Source organism: Aphelocoma coerulescens, chromosome 4A, assembly GCF_041296385.1.
Source record: "Aphelocoma coerulescens isolate FSJ_1873_10779 chromosome 4A, UR_Acoe_1.0, whole genome shotgun sequence".
NCBI classification, from domain to species: Eukaryota; Metazoa; Chordata; class Aves; order Passeriformes; family Corvidae; genus Aphelocoma; species Aphelocoma coerulescens.
The window spans coordinates 15,464,079-15,490,112 of record NC_091018.1 but is presented as its reverse complement, the minus strand read 5'-3'; the positions used below and the strand labels follow the sequence as shown (position 1 = coordinate 15,490,112).

General features: G+C 41.6%; 1 protein-coding gene across 9 annotated transcripts in view; it reads left to right on the top strand.

The window, feature by feature from the left end:
* The window catches only part of AFF2 (ALF transcription elongation factor 2), a 446,304-nt gene that overhangs the window by 75,532 nt on the left and 344,738 nt on the right, over positions 1–26,034 (top strand). For 2 of the 9 annotated variants that reach the window (XM_069015462.1, XM_069015460.1), the window contains exon 1: positions 23,917–24,100. The exons of 4 other annotated variants lie outside the window; for them this stretch is intronic. In XM_069015462.1, coding sequence (XP_068871563.1) covers positions 24,054–24,100 — 47 coding nt within the window. In that variant the 5' untranslated portion in view covers positions 23,917–24,053. Of the gene's footprint in view, positions 1–16,219; positions 16,346–23,916; positions 24,101–26,034 lie in introns of those variants that run through there. 3 more of the 9 variants (XM_069015467.1, XM_069015459.1, XM_069015469.1) reach the window with 2 other exon arrangements.

Genomic DNA, 26,034 nt, shown 5'->3' with positions numbered 1-26,034 from the left:
AAAGTAGTAAAATACTTGTATCTCATCAGTAAGAGCCATATTCTGCTCAATTTGCTCTTTCAACTAGTCCCTAAAACTTAGTATTTACTGCATGCCCTATGAAATGTGTTTAAACTGTTCCCTTGGTTTTGGAGGGGTTTTTGTTCTTAACATTGCATATTTTTACAGCCACAGCTTGTGCCAGTTACTAGGCGTTCCTACTTTACTCACAAATGAGACTTTCAAATTCTTTACCAAATTGTGCAATACACATTCTTTGAGACACTGAGTTAGCATTTAAAAAAAAATTTGGCAGTGGAAAGACTGTTATAGTTGTGTGACAAAATTCAGATTGGAAGGAAATAGCTCACAAAAGCATGAATTAAACATCTAATTAAAAGTGTTAAGTCTCATTTTAATTTTTTTAAAACACCAAAGACAGAAAAGCAGCTGCTTTCCTGAAGAATGTGGTATGATAGGATCCAGTCAAGTATGAACACAGAACTGATGCAGAGTGCTCAAGGAAACATATTTATGGAAAATGTGGGGTTTTGGGATCTTCAAAAACATGATTTATCACAAAGTAGATGTTTGTAAGGACTGCTTATGCAATGGGTTCTGAAATAGGAGTGTCAGAATGGTATTTTTCCTAACTTGTGGTGAACAAATATATTTAATTAGCTTCATTTTTTCAATTAGTGATGACACTCATGCATAATTTTGCACCATGCCTCTAGTTTTGGACTAAAGAGTTCATAGGGGTCTGGCATAAATAGAAAAATATTATTAAGTGACTACTTTGAAGATATGTGGTTTTCTCAGCTCAGGGTTGCTGCGTCCTGCAAGCAGTGGTTTGAAAGTGTTGAGAAATAATTTGGCTTATTCTCCTGTTAGAGTTACAATTTGAAGCCAGAGGAAAAATTATATGAAAACCCCTGTAATTTTAGAAGAATAATTTTTAAATATATTTTCTTAAAAAGAACATACAGTGTGACCTAGGGTTGTTATCTATTGTTCAGTAATGTAACTGGACAGTCTAATATTTGCTCTATGAATATAAAAATTAGAACACTAAATTGCTTGGGCCATTTCATGTGATTATGGGGAAAAAATCTCCTTGCTTAATTACAATTGTAATTCAAAATGTATTTTAAAATATTAAAAAGTTATCTGCACTTGCAAAACTCAATCTAACCAGAAAAAAAAAAAGTGTGCTTGTAACCCTCCCTGAGGGCTGTATTCTGTCAGGTTCAGAGAGATGAGCAGTGGAACTGTGTGAAATGCAGCTCTCTCCTTGTTTCAGCTCCAAACTGCAAAAAGCCAACCAGTCCAGCCTGGACAGAGTCCAGGTGCTTCTGCAAGTTGAAAGACTAGACTTGGATCTGCCCTCTAAAGTGGTTTTACACTGGAGCAACTGGAATGGAACTCCTGATTTACACCAGTTGCTAAGAATTAAGAAATGGGCTGTTGAAATCAAAGAATCTTTCTTTTCAAGCCCACTCTGAGGTAGGGATGGCCCCTGTGCAGAGTTTCCTGCTGAAATAACCAGTGCTTCTAAGGCAGCAGCACCAGCAAAGGGCTGTGCAAGGCTTTGGTGAGAGCCAAAGCACACATGCAGACTTACATGGGTGCTGCTGTACTTGTGTGTGGTCTTTCTGTGCAGTAGGAAATTTCTTTTTTTTATTTGAGAATGCTGTGTTTTGCTGTGTTGGAGAGACTAAAGAAGTTTGTCACTAAAATGCTGGGCAGGTTGTTGGCACATCTGAGGGACACAGTTTGATCTCAGTTTGGAGGAATGCATAAGCTTATTTTGCTTTTATGTGATGAGAACTTGCAAGGCTTTGCTTTTTACTTTTCGAAAATAGCTGGGGTCCGATTAACTGCACATCAATTGGTGCACAATTGCCACAGTAGCTCCACGTAAATTTCATTCTGTGTTTGCAGGTACTGAAACCCAACAGGGCAGGTTCTTGGCTTCTGCCTTGCGTGGCTGAAAAGCGGTGACCAACAGTGAAACCACACAGTGGAACTGTTCTGCCCCGGCTCCTCCTCCTCCCCAGGACAGTGATGCAGCTGCCTGTGGCTGAGTGTTCCCACGTGTGGCTCGGGGAATCAAGCAGAGCAATACATGAATTTCAATAAGTGTGCCCCCCTTTCAGGCACAGTCCCACATGCCTTTCTCAATTTTTTTTTCTGGTTATGACAATTAATGTGCATGGGGTGTGTGAAGCCACGAGCAGCCAGAATATGGGAGTAATTTAGCACTGCAGACACAGCTCTCATAGACAAGCCTGTCAGGCAGAGACTCAAATTCAGTTCTTCTGTTATGAAGTTCCTAGTCAGTAGTCTATACCGGTAGAAATATGTGCATTAAAATGCATTTAACATTACCGTGGGTCATTCTTTATAAATACTCTGATCAGGTCTAGGTCTGTAAAGGTTGCCTTATGGTATAGCCAGGGAATCATCATGCATGCCTTGGAGAGAGAAGAGGGGAGGACGGTGTTCTAAGAAAAATCAGTGAAATATTTAAGTAGGAAAAAGTAATTTTGTCTCTTTGATTTCATCTGGTAGCAACTGAAAATACACTTTAGAAGCCTTTAAAGTACATCTAATTTCTCTTTCACTGTCAAAAAAGAAATTTCTCTGGCTATTCATAAATACAAGAGCAGTATGAAGTGGTTACTCATTTATTCAATATGTTATTGTACAACACTGTTCTGAAGTAAGGGGTTTTAAAGGGGCTGGAAATACAAAGCATTGAAGCATAGCAATGGTAATATTAATTTGCAGAGGGCAGCTGTATATGACTGTAACAACTGAAAACAGGACAGGTGAAATGGCTTGGATAACAAGATCATTAGTTTATAAACTGAACTTTTCTCCACCTCTCCTTCACCCCCTCAAAAGAAAAACCCAACCAAAAATCTTCAATGAAACAAACTTCTGAAATTAAAAAATCAAACAATAACCAAGAGAGGGAAGGGAGGGGAGAATTGGCTAAGGCAGGGCTGGAGAAAGGAGTAACACTTATTTCTGGCAGAATGAGCATGTGCTGCTCATGTCCCCATCACCAGCAACACAAGTAAATGACTGGTAAAATGAGATTGCTGCAACAGTTCATAAAATGATGATTTCTGCGGACTGACTGTATTTGATGAAGTTGACCTATATATTTTTGTGTTCATGAAGTAAGATCACCCTGATAATCCTGCCTTTTCTTCACATGAATATACAAAGGCCAATGATTAGTCACAGTTATTGAAACCACTCAGAATTAAAAAAAAACAAACAACAAAACAAACCAAACTAACAAAACAAAAAAAAAACCACCCCACACACACACACACAAAAAAAAAAAAAAAAAAAAAAAAAAAAAAAAAAAAAAAAAAAAAAAACACAACCAAAACCCCAGAATCAAATTTAAGCCAATCTGCTTTAACTTCTCATGTGTCTGTAGCTCTGCATTTTGTCTTGGTTGTTATCTGGAGAATGCTACTCATAAATTGCATGGCATTTGTGAGCAGGGTATTAGTTTTGTTAAGAGTTGCATACCTCATCAGAATTTCATTTGTTTTATTTGAAGTCCCATTTGTAATTAAGAAGAATGGGAGCAAACTAACTAGAAACAGCATCAGTGCAGGCACTACTGTTGAAGTAACAACCAAATCTTTACAGTGCTCTCCAGGCATTTTGTATCTGTTCAAAAAAAGGTGGCACAGAAGACTAGGTACCATTTGGCCCTCTTTTCATGTGAATTGAGTTCATCTGAGGATTGTGGCTATTAATATATTTTTAATTGAGTATATGTTGACTAGGCAAGAAGAGAGAGGTTTGCAGAAATGCTACAGGCAGTCTTGTCTCCAAAGAGCATAGACCAGGAAAAGAGAAAAATTGGTGGCATAACAGTTTTGTAACGTAGATACATTTTGAAGTAGAACATAAAATTCAGGGCAGGATCATAAAAGCAAAAGTTTCTACTGCATGGTCTTGCTCGGGCTGTTCCAAAGAAAGCAGTGTAAGCCCTGGCCTGGCATGGAGAGCAAAGCTGCCCAGAAGAATTTGCCAGCACTTTGTCTTTTGTCTTAGTGCTTTAGTTTGTTCCTCAGCAGTAGCACCTTGTGCTGGCCCCTGCCTTCAAGAATATAGAAATATGAATATCCTTTAAATGGTGTATGGGAGGCAAGAGCAACTTCAATTAACCCTGATCCAAAGGTGTGTGGAGTCACTGGGCCAAACCCAGCCCCAGCCCCAGCTCCAGCAGTGAAACACTAGCCCCACGGGACTGTGCTGCCAGAGTGCTTTGTCACAGCTGATAAACTTTAATGAGCACTGATGAGACACCTCACACACGTGGCTCATCCCCCTGGATCAGGGTTCCCTGTGCCAGTCTGGGCTCCTCTACTTTGATGTGCATTGCATGGTGCAAGTACATCTGAGGTCAGGCTTTACCCCTGTGAATAAACTTGTGAAGGATTTCTCTCTAGTCATTCTGCTTAAGGAACTATTTCAGTCTGCTCAAAGAGAGTTAAATATGTGGCATATTGAACTTTTGTATCAATATATTTAAAAATAAAATCTTGATAACCATTTGTTATCTGCATTCTTGGTCTTATATAGCATGAAGACACTACTCTTATTACTTTTAAAAGTGTCTTTTATTTTTACAACTGTACTTGACTGAGTAATTTTGGTTTTTAAACCATGAGAGTTTTAGATGATTGCATTTTCCATCCTACAAAAAAGAGGTTTGGTTGTCTCATACAGTATAAAATAAAATTACAGATAGGGCCACCCCAAAACATTGGCTCTTGTTATGTTTGCTTTGGATTATAGGAAAAGCAAAATTCCTGGTGAGGTGAGGAGAGGGCTGACCTTATCTCTGGGTGTAGGGGATTTCCCCTGTATCAGGTGGAGGGAGAAGATTGCTAGGTGGAAGGTGTTTGTACCACAAAAGCTGAAAGATAAGCAAGAAAGCACAAACTCTCTCTCTCCAGTGAAATAAAAATTCACCCTAATAGTTTAAAAATTAGGCTGCAAGTGTGGAAATAAAGGATAAGTGCTCACAGCAGAGTCTTAAGGTTCAAGGATGCAATTGTGACAGACATACCATAAGAGTAGGGAAAATTATAATAAGCAGGACAAAAACCCCATAGCTTTTCCTTCTAAAATGCTCATTTATTCCTGAACCCTCCCACAGTAATACTGGGGACATCATACCTTGGTTTAATTTCCTAAATGGATGGACTTGCTTTCTGGATAAGAGAGTGCTAAAAAAGGCACGTTTCAAACTAGAACTGGTCCAATAACTCTTAGGAAATAAATCGACCTGTAACACAAATGAAGCCTTGGACTAAGTCTCAGCATATGTGAATAAATGTCCTCCCTCAGTGTTGGGGTGACTGCCTCCAAAATTCTGCAAGTTTTGGAAGCAGTTTGGTCTAGGAAGTTGGTGCTAGCTCTGTGGGAGGAGACAAGTGCAGTAAATCAGTTGATATCATTCTTACAAAGAAAGTGTTTATCCAAAGGATAACTTCTACCTTTCACTACTGGAGAGTTGATCATGCTGGAGGAGCACTGACACAGCTACAGAGGGAGTCAGGGTGGAGTGTTTGGTTGTGTTCAACACTGAATATAGGATAAAACTGAAAATTAATGATTTGCTATGAATTGTACGGCCCAAAATCAGACTAGTGTGAAATAGTGGTACTCAGGGGATACCGAAGTGGGACTTGAAGGAAGTAGAAAACTCCAGCAATTAAATAAAACATAACTAAGTAGAAGAGTGCTGTGTTGATGTAAAGAATAATTTCTAAATTGCCACAATATTTTAAGTGAGAACAGGCCCATTAACAAAGGGGGGGAAAAAACCTCCTGGTTTGTCAATTAATTCCTGAACTATGGGATTTTTAATGAGGAAAAAAAAGGGACTGAACTTGAAGACAGAATGAGGATAAGGAAGGAAAGTATTTTTATCACTGTGGAACTGCTCTGTATCTACAGCAGAGAAGTAGTTTCAATTTTATACCATTTGCTGTTTGTTGCCTGGGCAGTAGTAGTTCAAATACAGTCATATCTGTGCTTCTTTGGTCTTTTATAAAGTGTTAGAATTCCAATTGATGCTTCTGATCTTAAAAAAAGTCTTGTTACTTTTTCTCAGTCAAACTCTTTGTCCTTCTGGAACTGATTTGTCCCCTCTGATTCTGTAGTGTTAGATACAAATTTCTTGCATATAATTTGTGGCCTCTAATTATCCCTGGGTTAATCTGCCTCGTGAAGGGAGGCCATCTCTGTTACCCAGCCCAGTCTGCATGGAGCAGAAAATCTGTTTGTGTTGCTGGTCCCTTGGGGCACTGCAGGCAGGAGGTGCCTGAGCCGTGCAGGTGAGGGGCTCTCCCACAGGACACAGGAATTTGCAGCAGCAGCTTTTCTGCCCAATTCACCCCACTCTGCCTGTCCCAGGCAGATGCACACCCATGCACTGTCACCCACCGCTGGCATTTTACTACTCTGTGCCTCTATTCTGGTCCCAAATGGCAGAAGGCAACGTAAACGAGTTGTTAATTTTATCCCATGTTATGTGATTGTGCAGCTAAAGAATTTCTTCACTGGAGATGCCACGAGCTAAAGGTCCTTTTGAGCTCCTCCTTTGCCATGAGCTGAATTTTAACACTATGCTTGGTATTTTTTAATCTGTGCAATAACTGATGGATTGGATCTGGATAAGGCTATGTGGGGAGAAGCCACTTGCAATTAAAAAAGCTTCAAGATGTTGCTGCAATGTAAACAAGTCACCTTGCAAAAGATTGGTTTTCTTCCCTAAAATTCTAATCTGGAAAATATTACCTGGGTTTGGTTTTCATATATTTATCCATTAACTATTTTTCAGTGTAATAATTTCCTAGAGCAATAAGATGGTAATGTTTGTGCAATTAACAACAGAAAGTGACACAGCAGTACTTGTCATAATGGTTAAATACAATTTGGCATCTCTGCTGGTTCTGTGCACTCTATGATGGGTAAAGGTAGGCATGAAGTTATAAAAGCAGTAAGGTGATTTGCACTTTGTCACAAAAGCTTTTTCTTTGTAAGTGTGGCATCTTACAAGTGGGATCATGAAAACGACACATTTTGTACCGTGAAAATGGTGACTGTGACTTTGCATTGCCACCAGTCGTGTCAGTAGCTTCCTCTCCCTAGAAGCAAAGAATTAAGCAGGTTACTTGTAAAGTCAATCAAAATTAATTAACAAATTACAAATCAATCAATAACACCCCAAAAAGTCTTGTCGTGACCTCAGTTACTTGTTTAAGCATAAACAAGCTAATCGGCTACATTTCCTGTCTAGAAATAAGATCATTGCCAATTAACTTAGGACTTAATTAACTCTCTAAGGTACTGAACTTTAGATACATCATAAACTGTGTCTTAATGTTATTATTAGTTATTGCAATGACTCGAGTACATTCTTGATTTATTATTATTGTTATATAACTATTACATTTACACTTATGATGCTATTAAAAAAACCCAAAGCCTTCAATATTACATTAAAGTTACTGCCACATAAAGGACAGAGGCATTAAATAAAAGTGGAATTAAGCAGGATGCCATAAGTTTACATTGGAAACCCACCAGTCCAGCTTCTGTTCTTTGCTGGGAGGCACCAGCACAAGAGATTATACATTTAAAGCTATCAATTTTCCTTTGCCCAGCTAAAATTGCTCTTTATTTCTGGTCATGAGCTATTGGATTTGCCATCCCTGTGGTAGCTGGGAGAAGTCACAGTATTAGCACCAATCTGATCCTTACCTTCTTTTGAAGATCCTTCCTGCTTGTCTCTTTTATAACAAAACTTGGGACAATCTTAATTTTTTTTTTTTTTCTGTCATGATATCCCAGCAATTTCTTTTTTTCCTGACATCTCAGTGACCCGGTTTCCTTCTTTTGCTTCTCTTTCTGTCTTAATAACTTCAAGCTGCTTGTTTTCCAAGGCTGAGAAGAATTTGTTCCCTGTTTGCCAAGAATAAACAGTCCAGCAGAACAAGTGATGTGTCTGCTGAACAGAAGAGAGAAAAAGTCAGGTCAGCAGAGACATTTAAATCTGTTCCTTTGCTCAAAGTGGATGTTAACGTTAGTTTGGCAGCATATGATAAATGTCTCCAGAACATGGAGTATCTGGAAATAAACCTACACTGGAAGTGATATGCAAGTGTCACTATTGCCTTGCAGGCTGGCAATAACACCACCAGCACGCATCCTTGGTAAATGGGCATTTTGTCTTCTTTACGACCCTAAAAAAGTCACCGCGAAAATATTCCAATCTTTTATTTCAGAAATGCTGTCACCTTGTCTATAAGTCAAATCCCTTTTTGGTACCTTTATTCACTCTTTACACCAGAACAGTACAATCTAGTCTTCACCTGTGGCTTTGCCACAGTTTTAGCTGGCATCTAGGCTTTAGCCTCTTTACCATTTTATGACTAAGATGGACAAATGAGGCTAGGAAAGCCAGTGTACCTTTTGGCACTGATTATATTTACACCAAGAGTCGGCTAAAAGAAATATTTTGTTTTATGAAAGAATCATTTCAGCTTTAAGAAAAGCTCACATCTCCCATCTGTATTTCTTTGTGGGTTTGGGTTGGTTTGGGTTTTTTTTTTTTGTTTGCTGTGTCCAAACTTAGGAAGTAAAATAATCTGGTATCTGCTTCAAATCTGGCAACCTAGACATAGGTGGATTTAGGATTTGAAGGACTTGTTTTGAGAGAGGAACAGGCTCACAGAGAACCCTTTGATAAGCTTGACCCCACTGCTTTACAGTGTCTGAGGATCAGGAGCTTCCTTGTCCAACACACTCCTGGGGTACCTGTTTTGTGACTGACAGTGACACAGGCATATCCATGGCAATGTTGCCACAAGTGAACTGAAGCCTCTGCATTGCCCATCCCCTGGTCCTAGGCTGGAGCTACAGTTAAGATCTAGAACTCCACAGCATTCCAGACAGGTGCTATATATATTAAATACTTCATGCACACATTTTCCTTTAATCCATGTCTAGATTGGTCATGTAATATTTTATCTGGACCTAAGAATAGGCTCCTTACAATAAAGAGGGTATCTACCCAGGGAAGAGGATTTGGCACAATCTGCCAAATATAACAGGTGAGCTATTGTTTCTAAAAAGACTAAAGCAATCCAAAATGAGGTATTTGTGTCCTAGAATAGAAATATCCACCCTGGGAGTATCCTTTCTGGAAGTTAGCCAGGAATAACTCCCTGGAATAAAGCTCTGAGGGCTCACCCCTTTCTGTTGTCTCATGGGTTCTTTCTTCAAAATGTGAAGCAGTCAACACAAACCTAGCACTACACATAGATATGTTCTTGATTATATTAGCATGCAGTCTCTTCTCAGTTTCTCTTGGACTCACTATTGAACACTGTTTCACAAAGCTCCTGGTGTTACCCAAACTCACTTATTGAGTGTGTTTTCCACAGAGGCCATACTGTTATTTCTTTGTAGGAAAAGAACAGGGAGTGAAGAATGTATTTTCCTTTTCAGATGTAGTTCTAAGTGCTAAAGATAAATGACTAATTAGAGTAATGTTATTGTGGGACAAATGGATCACTTCTCACATGCATGTCTGCCTTGGTTTGTGTGTATGGGCTTGTTAGCAGAAACAGGGCTGGGAGAAGACTGAGAACTGGTGGTGCTCATGCAGAACACATTCTTTAGTACTATGACTCTTCTAGGTCCTTTGCCCCTTCTTCATCTAACTCTGAGGTAACTGTGTCCATTGCTAATGTCCAGGATCCCGTCAGCCTCTGTTCTCATTCTCTGTGGTTCAGCTGCTGCTTTGCCTCTCCTTGGCCCCAACACTGGGCTGAGCAGGGAAGCAGCTTCTGGACTGGTTTGTCCATGGTTCTTGATGTCCAGGGAGAAAATGATGATGTTACTGCTATTGCTGGGTAGTGCAGAAGTATTAATATCTTTACAGGCATGAAAGTATTGAGTTATGCCCAGGCATTTGCTGGTGATGTATTTGTACACAGACACGCAAAGAGCCTGTTCAGAGATGGAACAGGCTGCATCTACTCTGCCTCCCTTTCCTGTGATTTAAAGGACACTCCTAATCATGACTTTATTATGCCTGCCACACACTGCTTATATGTCTGAAAGGAGCTTGGCTGAGAGTACCGACATTTCTTAATGATATTTTGATCATTTTTCTGTAAATTATACTATTAGGAAACATGCCATGAGGAATAGAGGAGAAGGAATGGAGAATTTTAGTTTCAGCCAAACTTAGATGGGTAAACTTGGCCACAGCCCTGGGTGCTCAAGGTTCTTCTAAGATGCGCTGAAGATATTAGGGGCCACGTTTGAAACTTCTACTGAATTTAAATAAACTTTGGGTTAGACCCTTGGATACTTAATTTTTTTTTAATATAGACTGTCACCATACTACTTTTGTGGTCTTCAGCTCCCCATGTTCTCATAGCCTCACCAACAGAATAATGTCACCACTGCTGCAGTTCAGGAGTGATTATTGTGTTGGGTACAGCAGCACAGAGTTTGGAGATTAACCTCCCCACACCGAGTGAGGAGGGAGGCAGCCTCTGATGGGAGGTCAGGCTGGTGGCAATTAATGGCCTTTTCATCATATTCAAGTGCTTTGGTCTATTCTGGTAGCTGGTGGCTTAGGCAGGAGAGATTAAATTTCTGGGAGATAAAATACAAGGGAAGGAGAAGAAAAGGGGAGGAAAAATATGAAATGTGTGACACATTGCAATGATGTAGTTATCTTGGCAGTTCATGAATGACACAGCAAATCCCAGACACCACAGTGTTGATTCTGTGGGCTGTGATACAGACTCCTCATGTTCAGCCTACCCAGATCAGAGCATCTATCATCAGTAATAGTCACAGACAAGCCAAATCTGTTAAAAACAGTCTAACATCAATGCAAGGTAGGATTGGAGCTTGCAGCAGTTTTGGAAGGTTTGTTTTATTTGTATTTTGGTCCATGATGTGTGAAACTGCATGGACCTGAATCTGGGGATCTGTTCAGATTCACCTCTCCTAACCAGTGGTATTTAATCATGGTGCAAAGGGATTTCTCTCTATAAGGGAGAGAAATCTCCACTGACAGAAACAGCTTTGCAAGTTGGAAGGAAACAACTATAAGAGGGTCCTTTATCAATAACACATACTGGATGTTTGCAAAACCACAACCCTATCTGAAATAAGTCAAGATAATCTTTCAAAACCTCCTTCAGCATCACCCTGAGACTGGGATTTTATTGTTAACTTAATAAAATGGTCTTTTGTTTTCATGACATGATTTACAGGGAAAACTGCACAACCTCACTGGGTTTTTGGTTGCAGCCTGCATGGCCAAGTCCTCATTGCTTCCAGCTCTTGGGAAGCAGGCACAGCCTGATCAAGCATACGAGCCCATACTGCAGCTCCACTTCTGATTACACTATGGGTCAGCACTTAGAACAGGAGATAGTTTGTTTTACCTGGTGTGTTCCTAAATGAAGCAGGAAAAATTTAATTCTTGACATTTAAGTTCTACTTCCAGATGCTTTTAGAGAACTATCTAGCCCAGACAATGTTATCAAAGTCATGTCCACTTAATGGCATTTAATTTAGCCACTTTCTTCCCTCCATAAGAAAATACTAAAGCTCTCCATTTCTCCTATAAGCACGTTTTTGCAGAGTTCAATTCCAAACTATAAACCACAAAAAGCTACAGCCAACTGAAAATCTAAGGAGCAGCTGGGAAATACAAAATAACTTCTGAATTTCCTGAGGGATAACATAAGCAGGGATATCACACCTGCAATTGTTCTGTCCCAAGTCAGTGTACATATTGCCATTTGCAAGTTGTAGTTCAGCCCTTCTGATTCAAAATTCTTTAGTCAAGCAGACCACACATGCATAAATTGAGGTTACAGGAAACAAATATTGCCTCTCCATTTTTGCCCCTCTAAAATCTTCCAACATTTCAGATACATTTAAAATGGAGCTTAGCAGAATTCATACCATTATTGGTGACTAGAGCCAAGCAATCAATCTTAGAATCATCCCTGGAGTGCACTAGCATTTCCTTGCACATGGGTGCTTTCAGAAAGCAAGTAAATTACCTGTTTAGTGAGATTAAAGTGAGTTGATGTACTAACCTGCAAACTATAATTTAAGGAGTCAAAAGCCTTTCTCTCCCCACCCCCTTCCACAGAAATTAACAACTCCAGTAGCATAATGTTTTTTTGTACTGCTGCTCTCTCTCCAGTAAAATATACTTTATTACTATTTGGAGGCTTTATCCCTTTATGACAACCAGTATCAAGAGTAATATTACGCCAATAACTTGGTTTGCTAAGTATTAATACAAGGGAAATTATGCTAAGAGCACTGTGTGAGTTTAATTGCAATTCACACTTTAATATTTTGATGCAGCTGTAAAAATGTAGAATGAGAAACATTACAATTCTATTAGATACTAATAAATTGTGTTGTGGAGGAGGATATGAGCTGTACTTGCCATAATGAAGCACATTCTACTTCCCATCTCTGTTTTGATACTGCATGTGCATGATTTCATAGAAAGGTTCAGCAAAGGTTCTAAAGAACAAGTTAGAAATGAATGCAGGGTTGTATATTTTTATATCAAATAATCTGAAACAAAGTGAAAATAATGTAAATCATCTTGCTTATGAAGTGTTTATGTCACACACTTCATTTTCTTTATGTAGAATGTGAGATTGTTTAGAATGAATCCTATTAGTTTTAATTTTTTTCTTTTCTAGGCTTAAGATTTCCAGGTTTAGATGCATTAAATAAAATGGCATTCTGAGAAATATTCAGAGATTCATCCCCTTCCATTTTTTTCCTAATAGAAATGACATTTTTAAACTGCTGTGCTTTTCTCTGCTCCTTCTATTTATAGATGTGAGATGCACTGTGGCAGCAATGCTTCCATGTAGCTGAATCATAGATTTGTTTAGGTTGAAAAAGACCTTTAGGATCATTGAGTCCGAATGTTACCCAAACACTGCCAAGCCCACCACTAAACCATGTCCCCAAGGGCCACATCTACACATCTTGTAAATACCACCAGTGATTCCACCACTTCCCTGGGCAGCCTGTTCAAGGCTTGACAGCCCTTTCAGTGAAGAAATCTTTCCTAATAGCCAGTCTAACACCTCTCCTGGCACAACCTGAGGCTCTTTCTCCTTGCCCTATTGCTTGATCTGATGTTCAGACTGAAATACGTAGAACGTTGTGATTTCAGGCAAATCACTCAAGTTCTTTTTAGCTTTTGTTTCAGTAGCTAGGAGTTAGAAATAAAAGTCACCATCCACAGGATACTTTTCTGATTATATAAGGACATTACTTGTATCCATTTTCCTCCTAGATTACTCTATTTTCAGAGAAGTATGTGGGACTTCCAGTAACTTCCAGTAACTTCCAGTTACACACAGGGAACATAGTCTACAGTAGTAACACAAGGACAAGATAGCCACAAGTTATTTTGGTGCCAGCACTTTGGCACTCCTTACAGCAATCCCAGACTTCATGGAAATCTAAAGACCCAGCTCATATCCCCACAGAGGAGAGCAGAGCACCACTTGAACAGATCTGCTGACCAGCTACATGCAGCTGATATTAAATAGTGGTTTACTCTGAGTTTTTCTTTGAATGTCTGTGAATCATGTGCAGGCAGGGGATGATGCAAGAGTGTGGGCTAATTTGTTCTCCTTTATGAAGTACATATTCAGAGTGAAACCAGGGCTGGTCATAGCCACGTGTACCTTTTCTTATCAGGTTTGACTTTCAAAGGGCAGTGTAGTTTTCCACTGGCTTCAGTGCATTTTTTTTTTCAGGAGGTGAGAACAATTTAAACAAACCACATTTGTACACCACATTGTCAGCCTGAGTATTCTTATTTGCCAGTTGCTTCCTTTAACATCGCCTGGCTTGCAACACCTCTCCTTTTCCTCTCCAAATTCTCCTGCCTCTCCTGATCTGGGTATTTTGTTGCACCTGGTTCTCTGCCTTCTGCCTGTACTCCCAGGCTGAGCACAGCTGACTGCACGTTTCTCTCATTCTCAAATCCAAACCCATCCATGTGTCTTGAATGAGCAACTTACACAGGGATCTTCTCAATTAAAATGTTCCCAGAGTCATTAAACTAACTGATGGTGGAAACTTCAGTAGAAATGATGCTGTAATGAGACAAGCTTTCATCATCTTGCTGAGGAAAACATATTTCACTTGATTCAGATAAATTATATGCCCCCACATATTATGATCAATATTTTAGCAAGAGTTAGCATTTAACTATGTCATTTTTGAGTAATGAATAATCATGTCGAGTATGTGAAAAATGAGTAATGACAGATATCACTGGACTGGTACGTTTCCTGCTTCTCAAAATGATGTTTAAATTTTTACAAAAATGTTGTATAAAGGATTCAATGACTTCAACTTGTTCCTTCTAATGGGTATGTATCATTTAACACTGTGACTGCTCTTGAAGTACAGGTTAGCATAACTAACTTTAAAATATGTTCAAATAATTCTATATTGTGACAGAGGAAAATGGAACCCAGTTGTCAGGAAATGTATGTAATAAAACTGGATTTCAGAAATTGAAGACCTCTGAAATGATTCTCTTCCTGCATAGTAGCAGTAGTACCCAGTAGTGTTTGGCTTTGCTACTATAGGAAATGTGAAAGGTATAAAGTACTTTTATCAGGAAAAATATCTAAAATAAAGATTTTTTAAAATAACATGTAGAAAACTATAGCAGCTGTCCTGACCCAAGCATGTTTTAATTTGTTTAGTTACTTGTGTCTGCTTACCGTATTGTGTCTCTTTTTTGTATACTGTTCCCAAAGGCTCCTGCACTGATTTTTAAAACTTTTATGCTTGAAACTACATTCTTGAAACTACATTCACAAACCAGGACCAAAGGAACTGTTTTGATTTTCCTCTAAAAATGCCAATGCAGTTTCAAGCACCTACTTAAGAAAATCTTTGCCTCTTGTAAGGGCTGTTGAATGAACCATCAGCAAATGTGTACAGGTCTTAGAAAGATCAGGAAGCATTTGTCACTGTAATCCAAAAAGAAACCTCTCTATGCACAGGATACTAATTTTTTCCTCAGTCAAATAATCAGTCTCTTGATTACACTAGTCTGTGGTTGACTTTTTTTTCCTCCCAACAATGATCTGTTAGGCAGTTTTAAGGTTGCAATTGGGGTGATAGATATTGTTCTATATTTTTAATACCCTAATGCTGTAGTTGGCAGTTCTGCTCTTGATTGACTTTTTTTTTAATGATGTCTACCAGGAGCCTGAAACTAATTCACAAGTATGACCATTGACATGGTGACTTGCTCTTGTAACTGGGTGTAGTGGTGCAATATTGTTCTTCTACCTTTTAAAAGAAACATAAATATGGTATACTCATGAATACCATGTTTCAGTTGCATTAAAGATATACATCATTTGCCTCAATTTTTATTTCTGGGTCTTTAAAACTCAAACAGAGTGAACAAGCAACATAAAGGTCTGTGATCACTTAGGTCAATTCTTCTATCAGCTGCTCTGTGGTGGTTTGCACTGTTACCTGTAACAGGCTCCGTTTAGTTTTAGTCACCTGTAATGTGAGTCATCTACTCCTAACAGGAGTGGACAATAGGCTTTTAAGATGTTGCCTCAGTGTAGCTGGCTGTAAGGTTTCCTTTCAATATTTAGCTATTTTAGCATAGTTCAGATAACTTCCTAATGTTTCCATCATTTCATGGAAGAATAATGTCAAGGAGATCAGCTATAATCTTGTCATTATATTTACATAAATACTATTCTGCTTTTAAACTCCTTGCCAAGTGTGGCTTTTTCACTCAAAGTGAAATTCTCCCTTTGTCAATATCAGTGTTTTCCTTAGGGATGAAACAGCTAATAATCTATACTATATAATAGGAAAATTCACATTAATACTATCACAAGGATGATGATTACTGACTTACAGCACCAGTTTTCCACACTGACAGAATGACATTCTAAAATGCATTTTCCTAAATTAGGTCATTTAAATCAGTTCAATATGTAAGTCACGGTAGCAAATTTTTCACTTGGCAGCTCTTCATTATGTAGCTTGGATTAATTCTGATTTAAGAATTCTGTTTGGTTATTCACTTTTTTCCTCAAAACTTAATTTTCAATAGATGTGGTGACATCACAAAATGGCAAAACATCATTTGGTGCCACCTCCCTCTTCTATGAAATTATCTTCGTGGAGATAATTTCATGAGGCGCAGTCACTGTAAGCAGCAGAATCACAAGTGAACAAGGTAAGTGACTAGGCAATAATTTTTTCATCAGGAATGAGAGAAAAAAAAAAAAAAAAGGCAAGTGGGAGTGGAATTGCACCCCAGGCCCAGTGAAGGGAGTAAATGGAAGTTATACTACTCACTTTTGGAAATAGATTTTAAGAGCATAAGTCATTTAACCACTTTTAAAGACTTTACTCTGGGGTGCCTCAGTGCTAGAGCTGTGCAAACACATGGTAAAAGACCGTCCATGCCCCAGTGAGCTTAATGGCCTTCTTGGTTTCCCCCCGGCAATGCCATTATGCTCCAGCCCTCTTCTCCTGTGCAGGATGAAGGCCTTGCCTCCTCCTCCTGATTATTTTAGCAGACCTCTGGTTAGTGCATGGAACGAACCCTCCAGACTCTGCCGTCAGCACTACAATCCTTTCAAAGCTCACCTGGCAGGTTTCCCAGAAAAGCAAGACACGGTCGTTTAAGCTGGTTGCCAGGAAAAAGACTGAATAATACTCATTCTAGCTATTTGTTTGGGATACTGGTTCTCACTTTATGAAATAAATATGCCAGACATTCATCTCTTGAATGAAAAGAAATTGCTGCAATGGTTTTACACTGTTCTCAGCAGAACCTTTCCAAGATCTGTCAAAGGCCTTTGACAGACCATCTCAGATGCTCCAATCCTGATGCTATTTCTGTATTGAGTACCAGTTTCACCAGGTCCTCCAGGGCTCACAAGGAGTGCAAATCGGGAGTTCTCTGCTCTTGTCTTCCAAGTGGGCCTGAATGTCTTCTTTAATCAGAACTGGGTTTTGTTTCTTGTAAGAAGTTGGGAGGGTATGAACACCAAACCCACTGCTGATCATGCAGTGTTTGAGTTTGTCAAATGGCTATGTGGGCAGATAGCCTAAAGGTGTATTCTATTCCATAACATTTGTCACATCACAGCAAACTAGGATGTAATATGTCTATAGGATCTATCCATTCATGGCCAAAGTATTTGGAGGACTGGCTGTGTCTGCCCATGGAAAGCTGATGCTTCTGTTTTTCTCGCAGCTGACTCAAGTCTATTGCCTCCCCCCTGCCCCCCAATGCACCTGTAAAATGCTCCCAAAATACCGCGAAATTGATCAAATTTGTGAACAAAACAAGCAGGTATGTATTTGTGAAAACACAAGGATCCTGCAATTAATTTGACATAATTTATTAATGCTTTTTTACTAGAACCAAAACATTTAGTAAGTACTTATCTAACTCTTCTTGGGGGAAAGTCTTTTCTTACGAGTTTCAGTTTTGTCTGACCTCTTCACTGTACACACGGACTATTTTATATATGTGGATAGTATTTGCCCTTTTTAGTGCTTTGTATTTATCATCAAATTCATTTGTTTGGTATTAAACATCTAGACAAATACCCAAGCTGTTACTTGAATTATGTTTGTCCCTCACTGTTAATCCCAAACAGCTACAGGATCTGCTCTGAACATGTTTGCTAGAGATACCATGTTCTAATGTTAGTAGAAGACAAGAAAGTCTTATTTTCCTAATACAGGGTGACAAAACTGAGATTGAAAGGGATGAACATAACAGTGATCTTATCAGAATAACAAAAGAAACGGGGGAAAGAGAAAGGAAACAAGAGATCAGCTTTTGTTGTCTGATATTCCACCTCTGTGCTAATGCTATGTTCCATATATTATTCTTTTTGTTTCCTTCATAAAAAGGAAGCTTTGCCTAGTGTTATGTTTCTGTAAAGTGCATTAGAGAATATCATCATAAAAATCACTGACGACAAGACAGTACTTCAGCAGCTTATATATAGACATCATTGCTCTAAAGTGCTTCTGCCTTTTGAAAGCAACATGGCAGAAAGCAGGAAACTTGATGTGAAAAGCCTTTTTACCATGCTTTTGCACTTCAATTCTCTGGCTGTGTTTGTGTTTCAAAGTTGGTTTTGTTTTACACTGTGTGTTACTTTTAGCTCCACTCATAAGGAACATGTGGTCATGCAATTGGTTAAAAAGCTACTACAGGGATTGCTTCTGTGTGCCAGGTTAGGGGATGGTGAGGGCCATGCTAAAGCTCTAAGTAATTGGTTTGGTTAAAGGGAAGGATTGCAACACATGGCCAACTCTTCAACTACTCCCTATGACCCATCGTTCACTATCAGTTGGTAAGCATGAAATAAAGTTTTGTTCCTTAAATCTTAGAAGAAGATAGCTGCTTTAAATTCTTCAAAACAAAGCATTGCTCATGAACTTCAAAACAAGAAAAAAAGAAATGAAAAGGGTGGGGGATGGATGGCCGAGAAAGATCTAACTGTGATGATTCTAATTAATTAATGAAATGTCTACTTGAAAGTCAAGGTGGTTTTGATTTTTTTTTTATCATAAAGCCTCTGTACTTTTGGCCAGCAGTGGCCTCCAAATTCCAGGTTCTGTGATTATCTCTTTTGCTTTTCACAGTGATTTGCATCTGCTTTTCAGTAGATCTTTTTGGTTACTTGTTTCTGAAATTACTTTATTGTAGCTTTTGACTACAGTCTCTATCTTGACTAGTTTTGAAAGTTTAGACTATCCTGACTGTTTTAGGAGCTGCCTAGCTAATGTGACAGTAATAAATAGGAATCTCATTATTGTTGCCTTTTTTCCTCTTCATTTTTTCGACGGTGGCAAAACATCAAGTGGAGCTGTGCCTTGGTCAGGTAGGGTCACATAGTGTCATAGTCCAAGCACCACAATGCTTCTAGCAGGACTGCTGAGTTATCAATGTGCATCTCCTGAAAGCATTAGTTTGCAACCTGTATCAGGGAAGACTTTCTCACCACCTGAACGGTGTTTCTGGGGCTTTTGGTGACATGTGGTCAAGAAATGGAGAGGTACCAGTAGAGGGAATTGAAAACCCCGATGGCCAATTCACATCCAATCATTGTGGGACCTTATAATATCCACTGTGAGCCTTATAGAGTCACTGTGGTGAAACTCAGTGTGTCCTGGCAGGTAGCCGTGGACACATCCTAACATATGTAAGAGCTTGCCATTGTGAACGCCACTATAACAAAAATGCCAAAATGCCACGTTTCCCAATGAAGTCTGGAGAAACTTACTGAAGGAAGGATTATTCAGCAGGACATGAAAACATTCCCCCTTCTTACAGTAAGAATACATTATCAATATATTTCTAGAAGTTATTATTGGCTTAAATTAATCTTGTTTCATAAAATAGGAGTAGCAACTCTAATAAGAATAGTTCTGCGCAGTTAAATCACTCAGGCAGTACGGAGTTGATAATTACAATTAAGTTGGCAGGAAAATAAAGATTGCCTATACATACACCCTTGAAATTGAGCAACAACATGCTTTCAGTAACTAAAATCCTTATGTACTTCCAAAGACAAAATGTAGCCATAGAGGTAGAACATGATGGGTTCCTACTTTATATCTGCACATTGCAATGATGATTTTTTTTTGTGATATAGCAGCTTTAGGATACATAAGATTTATGCCAACTCCTGCCTGTTCTCACAGAGTGGAGCTAAATGTTCTTGTGCCTACCTTCAAACAGATGCTAATGTTAACTTAATTTCCAATGTATTAATGTAATCTGTGTGCTTTATCTAAGGTGTAAGTTTGTTCTCTCTACATGTTTAGTGCTGTATGAATGAGGCACAGAAAGAAAAATCAATCATTGCTTCACAGAGAAATATGAACTCTGTTAGTTTCATTTTTCACACTGTGAAAATGACTTGACCTTCCTTTCCTCAGAAATCCAAATATCTCCAATCTGTATTCATAGCTGGGCACAAATTTTCCATTAACATTTTCTGGCTAGAAAACTGTGATTTCATTATTCTTGTTTTGGGGGAAAATAAGGTTTTCTTTGGATCAAATGGAGTGTCCTCAGCAGAAAAGGTTTCCGTGCTGTCTCACAAGGGGTGCAGTTCACTTAACTTTTGCCTCTGAGGCTGTGGACTGCTGGCCTCAGCCTGTTTCACCTGACCCACCATGGACAGTCTTATCTCTCCTCTTTTAGGAGCAGAGACATTGGGTGGTGGCAGCTGCACCCCAGCCTTTGGAGCACTGTACAGGCCCTTGTTACTAGCTGACATTTTCCTCGCTGCCTTTGTATGTTCCTTTGCATACAGAGTACAAATGTACTTTGGGTAATGAGATTATCGAGCGATGTAGGTAGGTTTGAAAGAGAAAGGATGAGGCTGGGATGTCCCTTCCCTGCTTCAAACCCTCTTCCCCACTATTTGCTGCTGAACCTGCTGAAGCAAGTGGGAAGTCTTGGCTGTTTTGGTGCAACCCCAGCAGCTCCGATAGCTGCACAGTGTTGTGAGTCCACCCATGCCTCGGCCGCAGCAGCCACCAGAGGGGTCTAGGCATTTGTGCCTTCATCAGAGGGACACTCCGGCAAGGACTCCTCCTTCTCCTCTGACCCTCAATGGGGACAACCGCCCAAGCCACCCGCGGGGAGCAGCTCGCCGGGAAGCCGGCTCTGGGCTTGTCGAGCAGGCCGGGCAGGGGCAGGGCCGGGGCCAGGCCGGTGGAATGGCAGCAGGTCTCCCGCCTGCAGCCTCGTCGGCAGAACCCGGGCCTGGCCCGTGCTGAGCCAGCATTCCCCTTTGTAGTACGCTGCGGGGCCGGGCCGCAGTGCACAGGGCCAGGAGGCCTTGCTGATCTTATTATCCCCATTCTGAGCTGTTGCAGGTGCTGGGAACCGCGGTTGTATTTTCCACTATAACTGTAAAAGAGGTCACGCCGAGGGCAGCTGAATTTTCTATTCCTGGCAGTTCGGGTAAATGAACCCTTTGCTGTGTGGCGCCGCAGCTGGGGCAGCCGCACGCTCGTGCTCGCCCCTGAGCTGGGGCCTGGTACGGGGTGCTGGATCCCTGTGCCAGCCGGCGGGCACCGGCGGAACATTACAGCCCGACAGGTCCCCGCAGCCCTTCGCTCCTGTGGGCCAGGCCTCGGTGAGCAGGGCCAGCTCGAGCTCCACTGCTGTGTGTCCAGGTCATGTGTAGCCAAGCGTGGCCTCTGGCAGCAGTGCTGCTGTGTCCCTGGGGACAGGGCTGCGGAAAGCACTGTCCCTCCAGCCCTACGGCAACAGATGTGTGTCCGGCACAGGGCTCCAGTGGAGCGTGGGCTGGGTGTCCACAGTGGTGGCATTCAGGTGCATCCTTGGGGGTTTGAAACCAACTGCAAAAAGCTATTTGAAACTGACTGTAAAAAGCTGCTTCATTCACAAACTTTGTCACACAGCTGAGGGCACAGAGTGCTTGGGGAGCTCCAAGTACCAAACACGCAACTCCTTGAGGAGATGCGTTACCTCTGCTATTGCACTTCATGGGGACAGCAAATTTGCTTGGTGATGAAGGACCTCCCACCCCTTTGCTGGAATGATTTCTGAAAGCCCTTTAAAGGTCTATTTTGTGCATCTTTTGCTAGTTTCTGAAGAATTGAAAAGGGTTTGCTTTAAGAAAGTGAAGGTGATTATACCTGGGAAGTGATTTTTCTTTCTGCTAGGTAAGAGCCCTTGGGCTGTTGCGGACTGCTTTGGTGCAGGGGTGACTGGCTGGCAGCCAAAAGACCCTCTGAGAAAACGGGAAGCAGAACTGCCACCTTCCGCAAGTCCCAGTGCTTTTAGTACGTTGTTTGACTTTAATGGTTGAAGGTCAAGGTGCTGAAAATAGGCAAGATATTGAACTAAAGTGATTAGATGACCAACTGGGGCTTTTACTTTTGTTAATAGCAATTGTTTGTTAAAAACCCCTCTCTGTACCTGTATCTGGAGAAACATTGTGAAAATGTGACTCCACCTCCCCTGTTGGTCTATTGGTATTGGCCACAAATTATGATTTTGAATGGGGCCTTTATAACCAACAATGATGCTAAAATAAGAGACAGAGAAGAGAGGGGCCCAACTCATGATGCTTTAAAGCTTGAGGGCCAGAGTAGTGTGTTTGAGTCAGTGGTGAAAACAGAGATGCAAGAAAGGAAATGCTGTGTGCACCTGCGTGCCCTGGCAGGGAGAGGAGCAGTGTTTTGGGGTTTGCTGGGTGTGAGCGTGGACTGTGAGCAGCACAGCCTTGCCTGAGCTCCCTCCCTTTGGGGGCCCACACGACACATGACACAAATAGGAATCTTGCAGTGAAGCCCAAATCAAGATGAAGTCTGTCATGTTTGACTTCCACTGATAACAGTGCCACAGCTTTTCCTCAGTAATGTTTTTAACCCAACAGCACTTATGAAACAATTGAGTACTCCTTAAGAAAGCAAAAAATTGTGGAGTACATTAGCTGCTCTGCTAGTGATGTAATTTATAATCTTAGATTTGTTTCTTAATTCTCAGGAAGCCCATAAAGCTGTTTTTGCTAGACAATTCATTGGAGCCTTGTCTTTAGTGGCAGAGCTGGCTGCTGGGACCAGCTGCATGAGTCTCCTGGGGCTGGACACGGCTGAGGAGATGGGACCCCACCAAAGTAAGGGTCATTTCAAACTTCACCAGGTCCTCAAGACTTGCTGGCGTGCAGGGAAGTTCAGGCTGTGACTGGTTCTGTGGAAAACTGGAGTAAAAATGAAGATGGCTTTGGTCTTGTCTTTGCAATAGCAATGTATGCACTTGTTTGCTCAGTGGGTATATGTATTTGGGATTTTATAAATATAAAATGGGTGTGAAAAATCATAAGATATTGGTTACTGTTTGGAAAGCAGTTTGGATATGAAAGTGTGAATCTGGGTAGAGAATAATAATTTCATTTAGGAGATGGAGGGAGCAGTGGGCCCCTTTCTACTTCTGGGTATGGGGCAGCCTGTGACTTGAGCTTTGCTTTTCCCTGATGGGGGAGTGGGGAGGGCTCTGCAGGGGGCTCTGGGATGCCCCTGTCCTCACTGATGCCTGCAAGTCAGCTGTGCCACTACCCATCATTCTTTAAGCAGGTGGGGAGCACGAAGGGTCATCATCCCAGCGGGATAGCAGGGTGCTCCCCTGGATCCAGACCTCACGAGGCTCGGGAGGGCCTTTTTTATCCAGCCCTCCCTGGCTGCCCGGGCCTGACTCTGCTCTGACCCTTCCCTGCCATTCTGGATCTCCCAGCGCAGCTGACCCGGAGCTCTGGCCGTGCCAAGTCCGTGCAGGCAGGTTTGTCCACACGCAGGAGCTGGCTCTGGCAATTAAATTATAGGATTATAGGTTCTTGCGATTATTTTTTATTTATTTTTTTTTTAACTTGCTCCCCTATTCCCTCATCTCTTTCCCCCTCTCCGACCCCAGCCAGGCCTCTCCAGGTCTCTCGCAGGCGCGAAGCCGCGCCGCTCCGCGCGTCCCCGCTGTTCCTCCTTCCAGCTAAACTTCCCCGCGCTCCCGGCGGGAGCTCGCGGCTCCGCCGGATCCCGGCGGTGCTGCCGCGGCGGCTCCATGCCGCGGCTTCGGGCCGCCCCGGCTCCTCCCCTCGCGGTGTGCGAGGCAGCCTGCCCGCCCGTCTGTGTGTGTGTGCGCCGGGCCGCCGCCGCCGCCGTGCTGCCTCTCCCAGCCGGGCACAGCCGCGCCGCGCTGCTGGCGGCGGCGGCGGCGCTCCGCCACCCCGGGCGGCTCCGCGCGGCCCCGCGGCGGCCGCCGCTCCCCGCGGCGCCGCTGCCCATGCGGGCCGGGCAGCAATAGCCGCGCCGGCTCGGCTCGGCTCTGCGGGGCGGGGAGGGGGCATCACTTCTCTGAGTCTCCCCACCACATCGTTATGGACCTATTCGACTTTTTCAGGGACTGGGACTTAGAGCAGCAGTGGTAGGTTTTTTCGGGTGCTTTTTTTTTTTTTTTTTTTTTTTGGTTTTGGTTTCTTCCCCCCCACCTTCCCCCCCCCCCCCCCCCCCCCGTCTCTCCACCCCTCTCCTTCTTCCAGCTGCCTCCTTCCTACCCTTCCCTGCTCGCTCCCCCGGTGCCGTAGCCTTTGTTGAGGGGCGAAGCAGCCGGTGCCCGCGGGCAGCGGGGCCGGCCGGGGCAGCCGCCGCCGGTGCCGGCCGGCTCCAGCCACGCTCCGCGGCCGCGCCGCCGGCCCCGGCTGGGGAGCAGCGCTCGGAGCGCGGCGGCGGGGGGCGAAGTTGGCCCGCAGGGGAACGCCGAGAGGTGCCGGGTGCCGGCTGCGATCAGCGGCGGCAGCCCCCTCCCGAGCAGGGGCGGCGATGTTCCCCGGGATCGCGGCTTTGCTTATGTTGTGTTTACTGCTGTCACTGACAATGTTCCTTTCACGGGGAGAACCGCAACTGTAGTTTTGCTGTGTGGCACAGTTCGGCTGTAGCCCAGATCGGTGTGGGGGCTTCTGTTGCTGGTATTGCTGGTTTCCTATTCTAGATGAAGCGTTATTGAAGTTAGTTTTGGAAGTGGGAAGATCAGTACCCGTGATATTATAACAGGTCTTTTTTTCCTGCCCGTCTCTGCATCATTTTTCTTTTCTTTCTTTCCATTTCTTTTAAGAGTGGAATTTTAGGTTTATGTTGCTCTGCAAATAGGTGCACCTTAAAAAGGTTGGTGCATCTGTTTAAGTGCATTGTAAACTAGTTATCAAAGTGAACGTTAAGGAATTTTTGATGGGTGATAAGTAGCTAGGAAAGTTAGAATTTGGGTAGGTATTTAGTCACTTCCCTGGCTGGTTAATGAGATTATGCTTATTCTTTGGCTGGTTTTATTGGTTCTTTCTTTACTTTTCAATTTAGCGAATATAATTCCTTAACTGTGCATGGGGAAATTCAGGGGTTGGGTACTGCTTTGTTAAATGCTTTTAGGCTGGAGTGCAGTTTGCCAAGGAAGAAAGAGACTAAAATACTGTATTTTGTGATCCTAATCTCTAAATGCCACACAGATATGTGTATGCATGAGCATTTGGACTTCGTGTTTTGCAGAGGGTTTACTTTACTTTGTTGATAATATAAAAGTATGTCTAGGAATAGGGTAATATATCTTGTTAATAACTATCATTTTGCCAAACACGGTCTAACAGCTATACTTGCAAATCCATGGTAATCAGAACCAAATACCTGTCACGTTCCGTTTTACAGCAATTGGGAGTAAATCCTTGCAACCATAAATTACACTATATCAATATTAATCTGTAAGCAGGCGTTTTGGATCATGTGCTTGTTTTATCAGCTCTGCATAATCCATTGTATTACATCTTTTTAATAATCATGCTGTTGTTATTTAAAAGTAATAATCACAATAAAATTAGTGCTCAATTAAATATTATGCTTCTACCACACTATCTTTACTCTGCTACACTAATTTATTTTGCAGACAACTGATAACCACCGTATTACCACTCAAATAATATTTGCATACAATTTGCCTAATTTATAATGTGGGTAACATCATTAATTTAATAGAAGCTGTTACAACCCAATATGTGGGTGTAGTTCAAATACTAAGGACATTATAGGTATTGAGTTTTAGTGTTTGCTTAATAACTTACGTTCATTTGACTATGGTTTTATGTGGATTTAGAGATGGGCATCAGAAAGAAGGGAATTCTTTTGCCTCAGTTTTTCCATAAAATATGAGCGTGTTGCCCCTCATTCTAGAAATTCCATTTGCTTTTTTTTGTACTGTGAAATGTATTGTTTTTAGTGCTTCTAGGGGTCATGAGGAGAGAACATTTTTACTTTGACTGTTTCAAACAGTTTGATATCTGCTCAAACTCTATGTGGCACAGGCATTCACACACACTG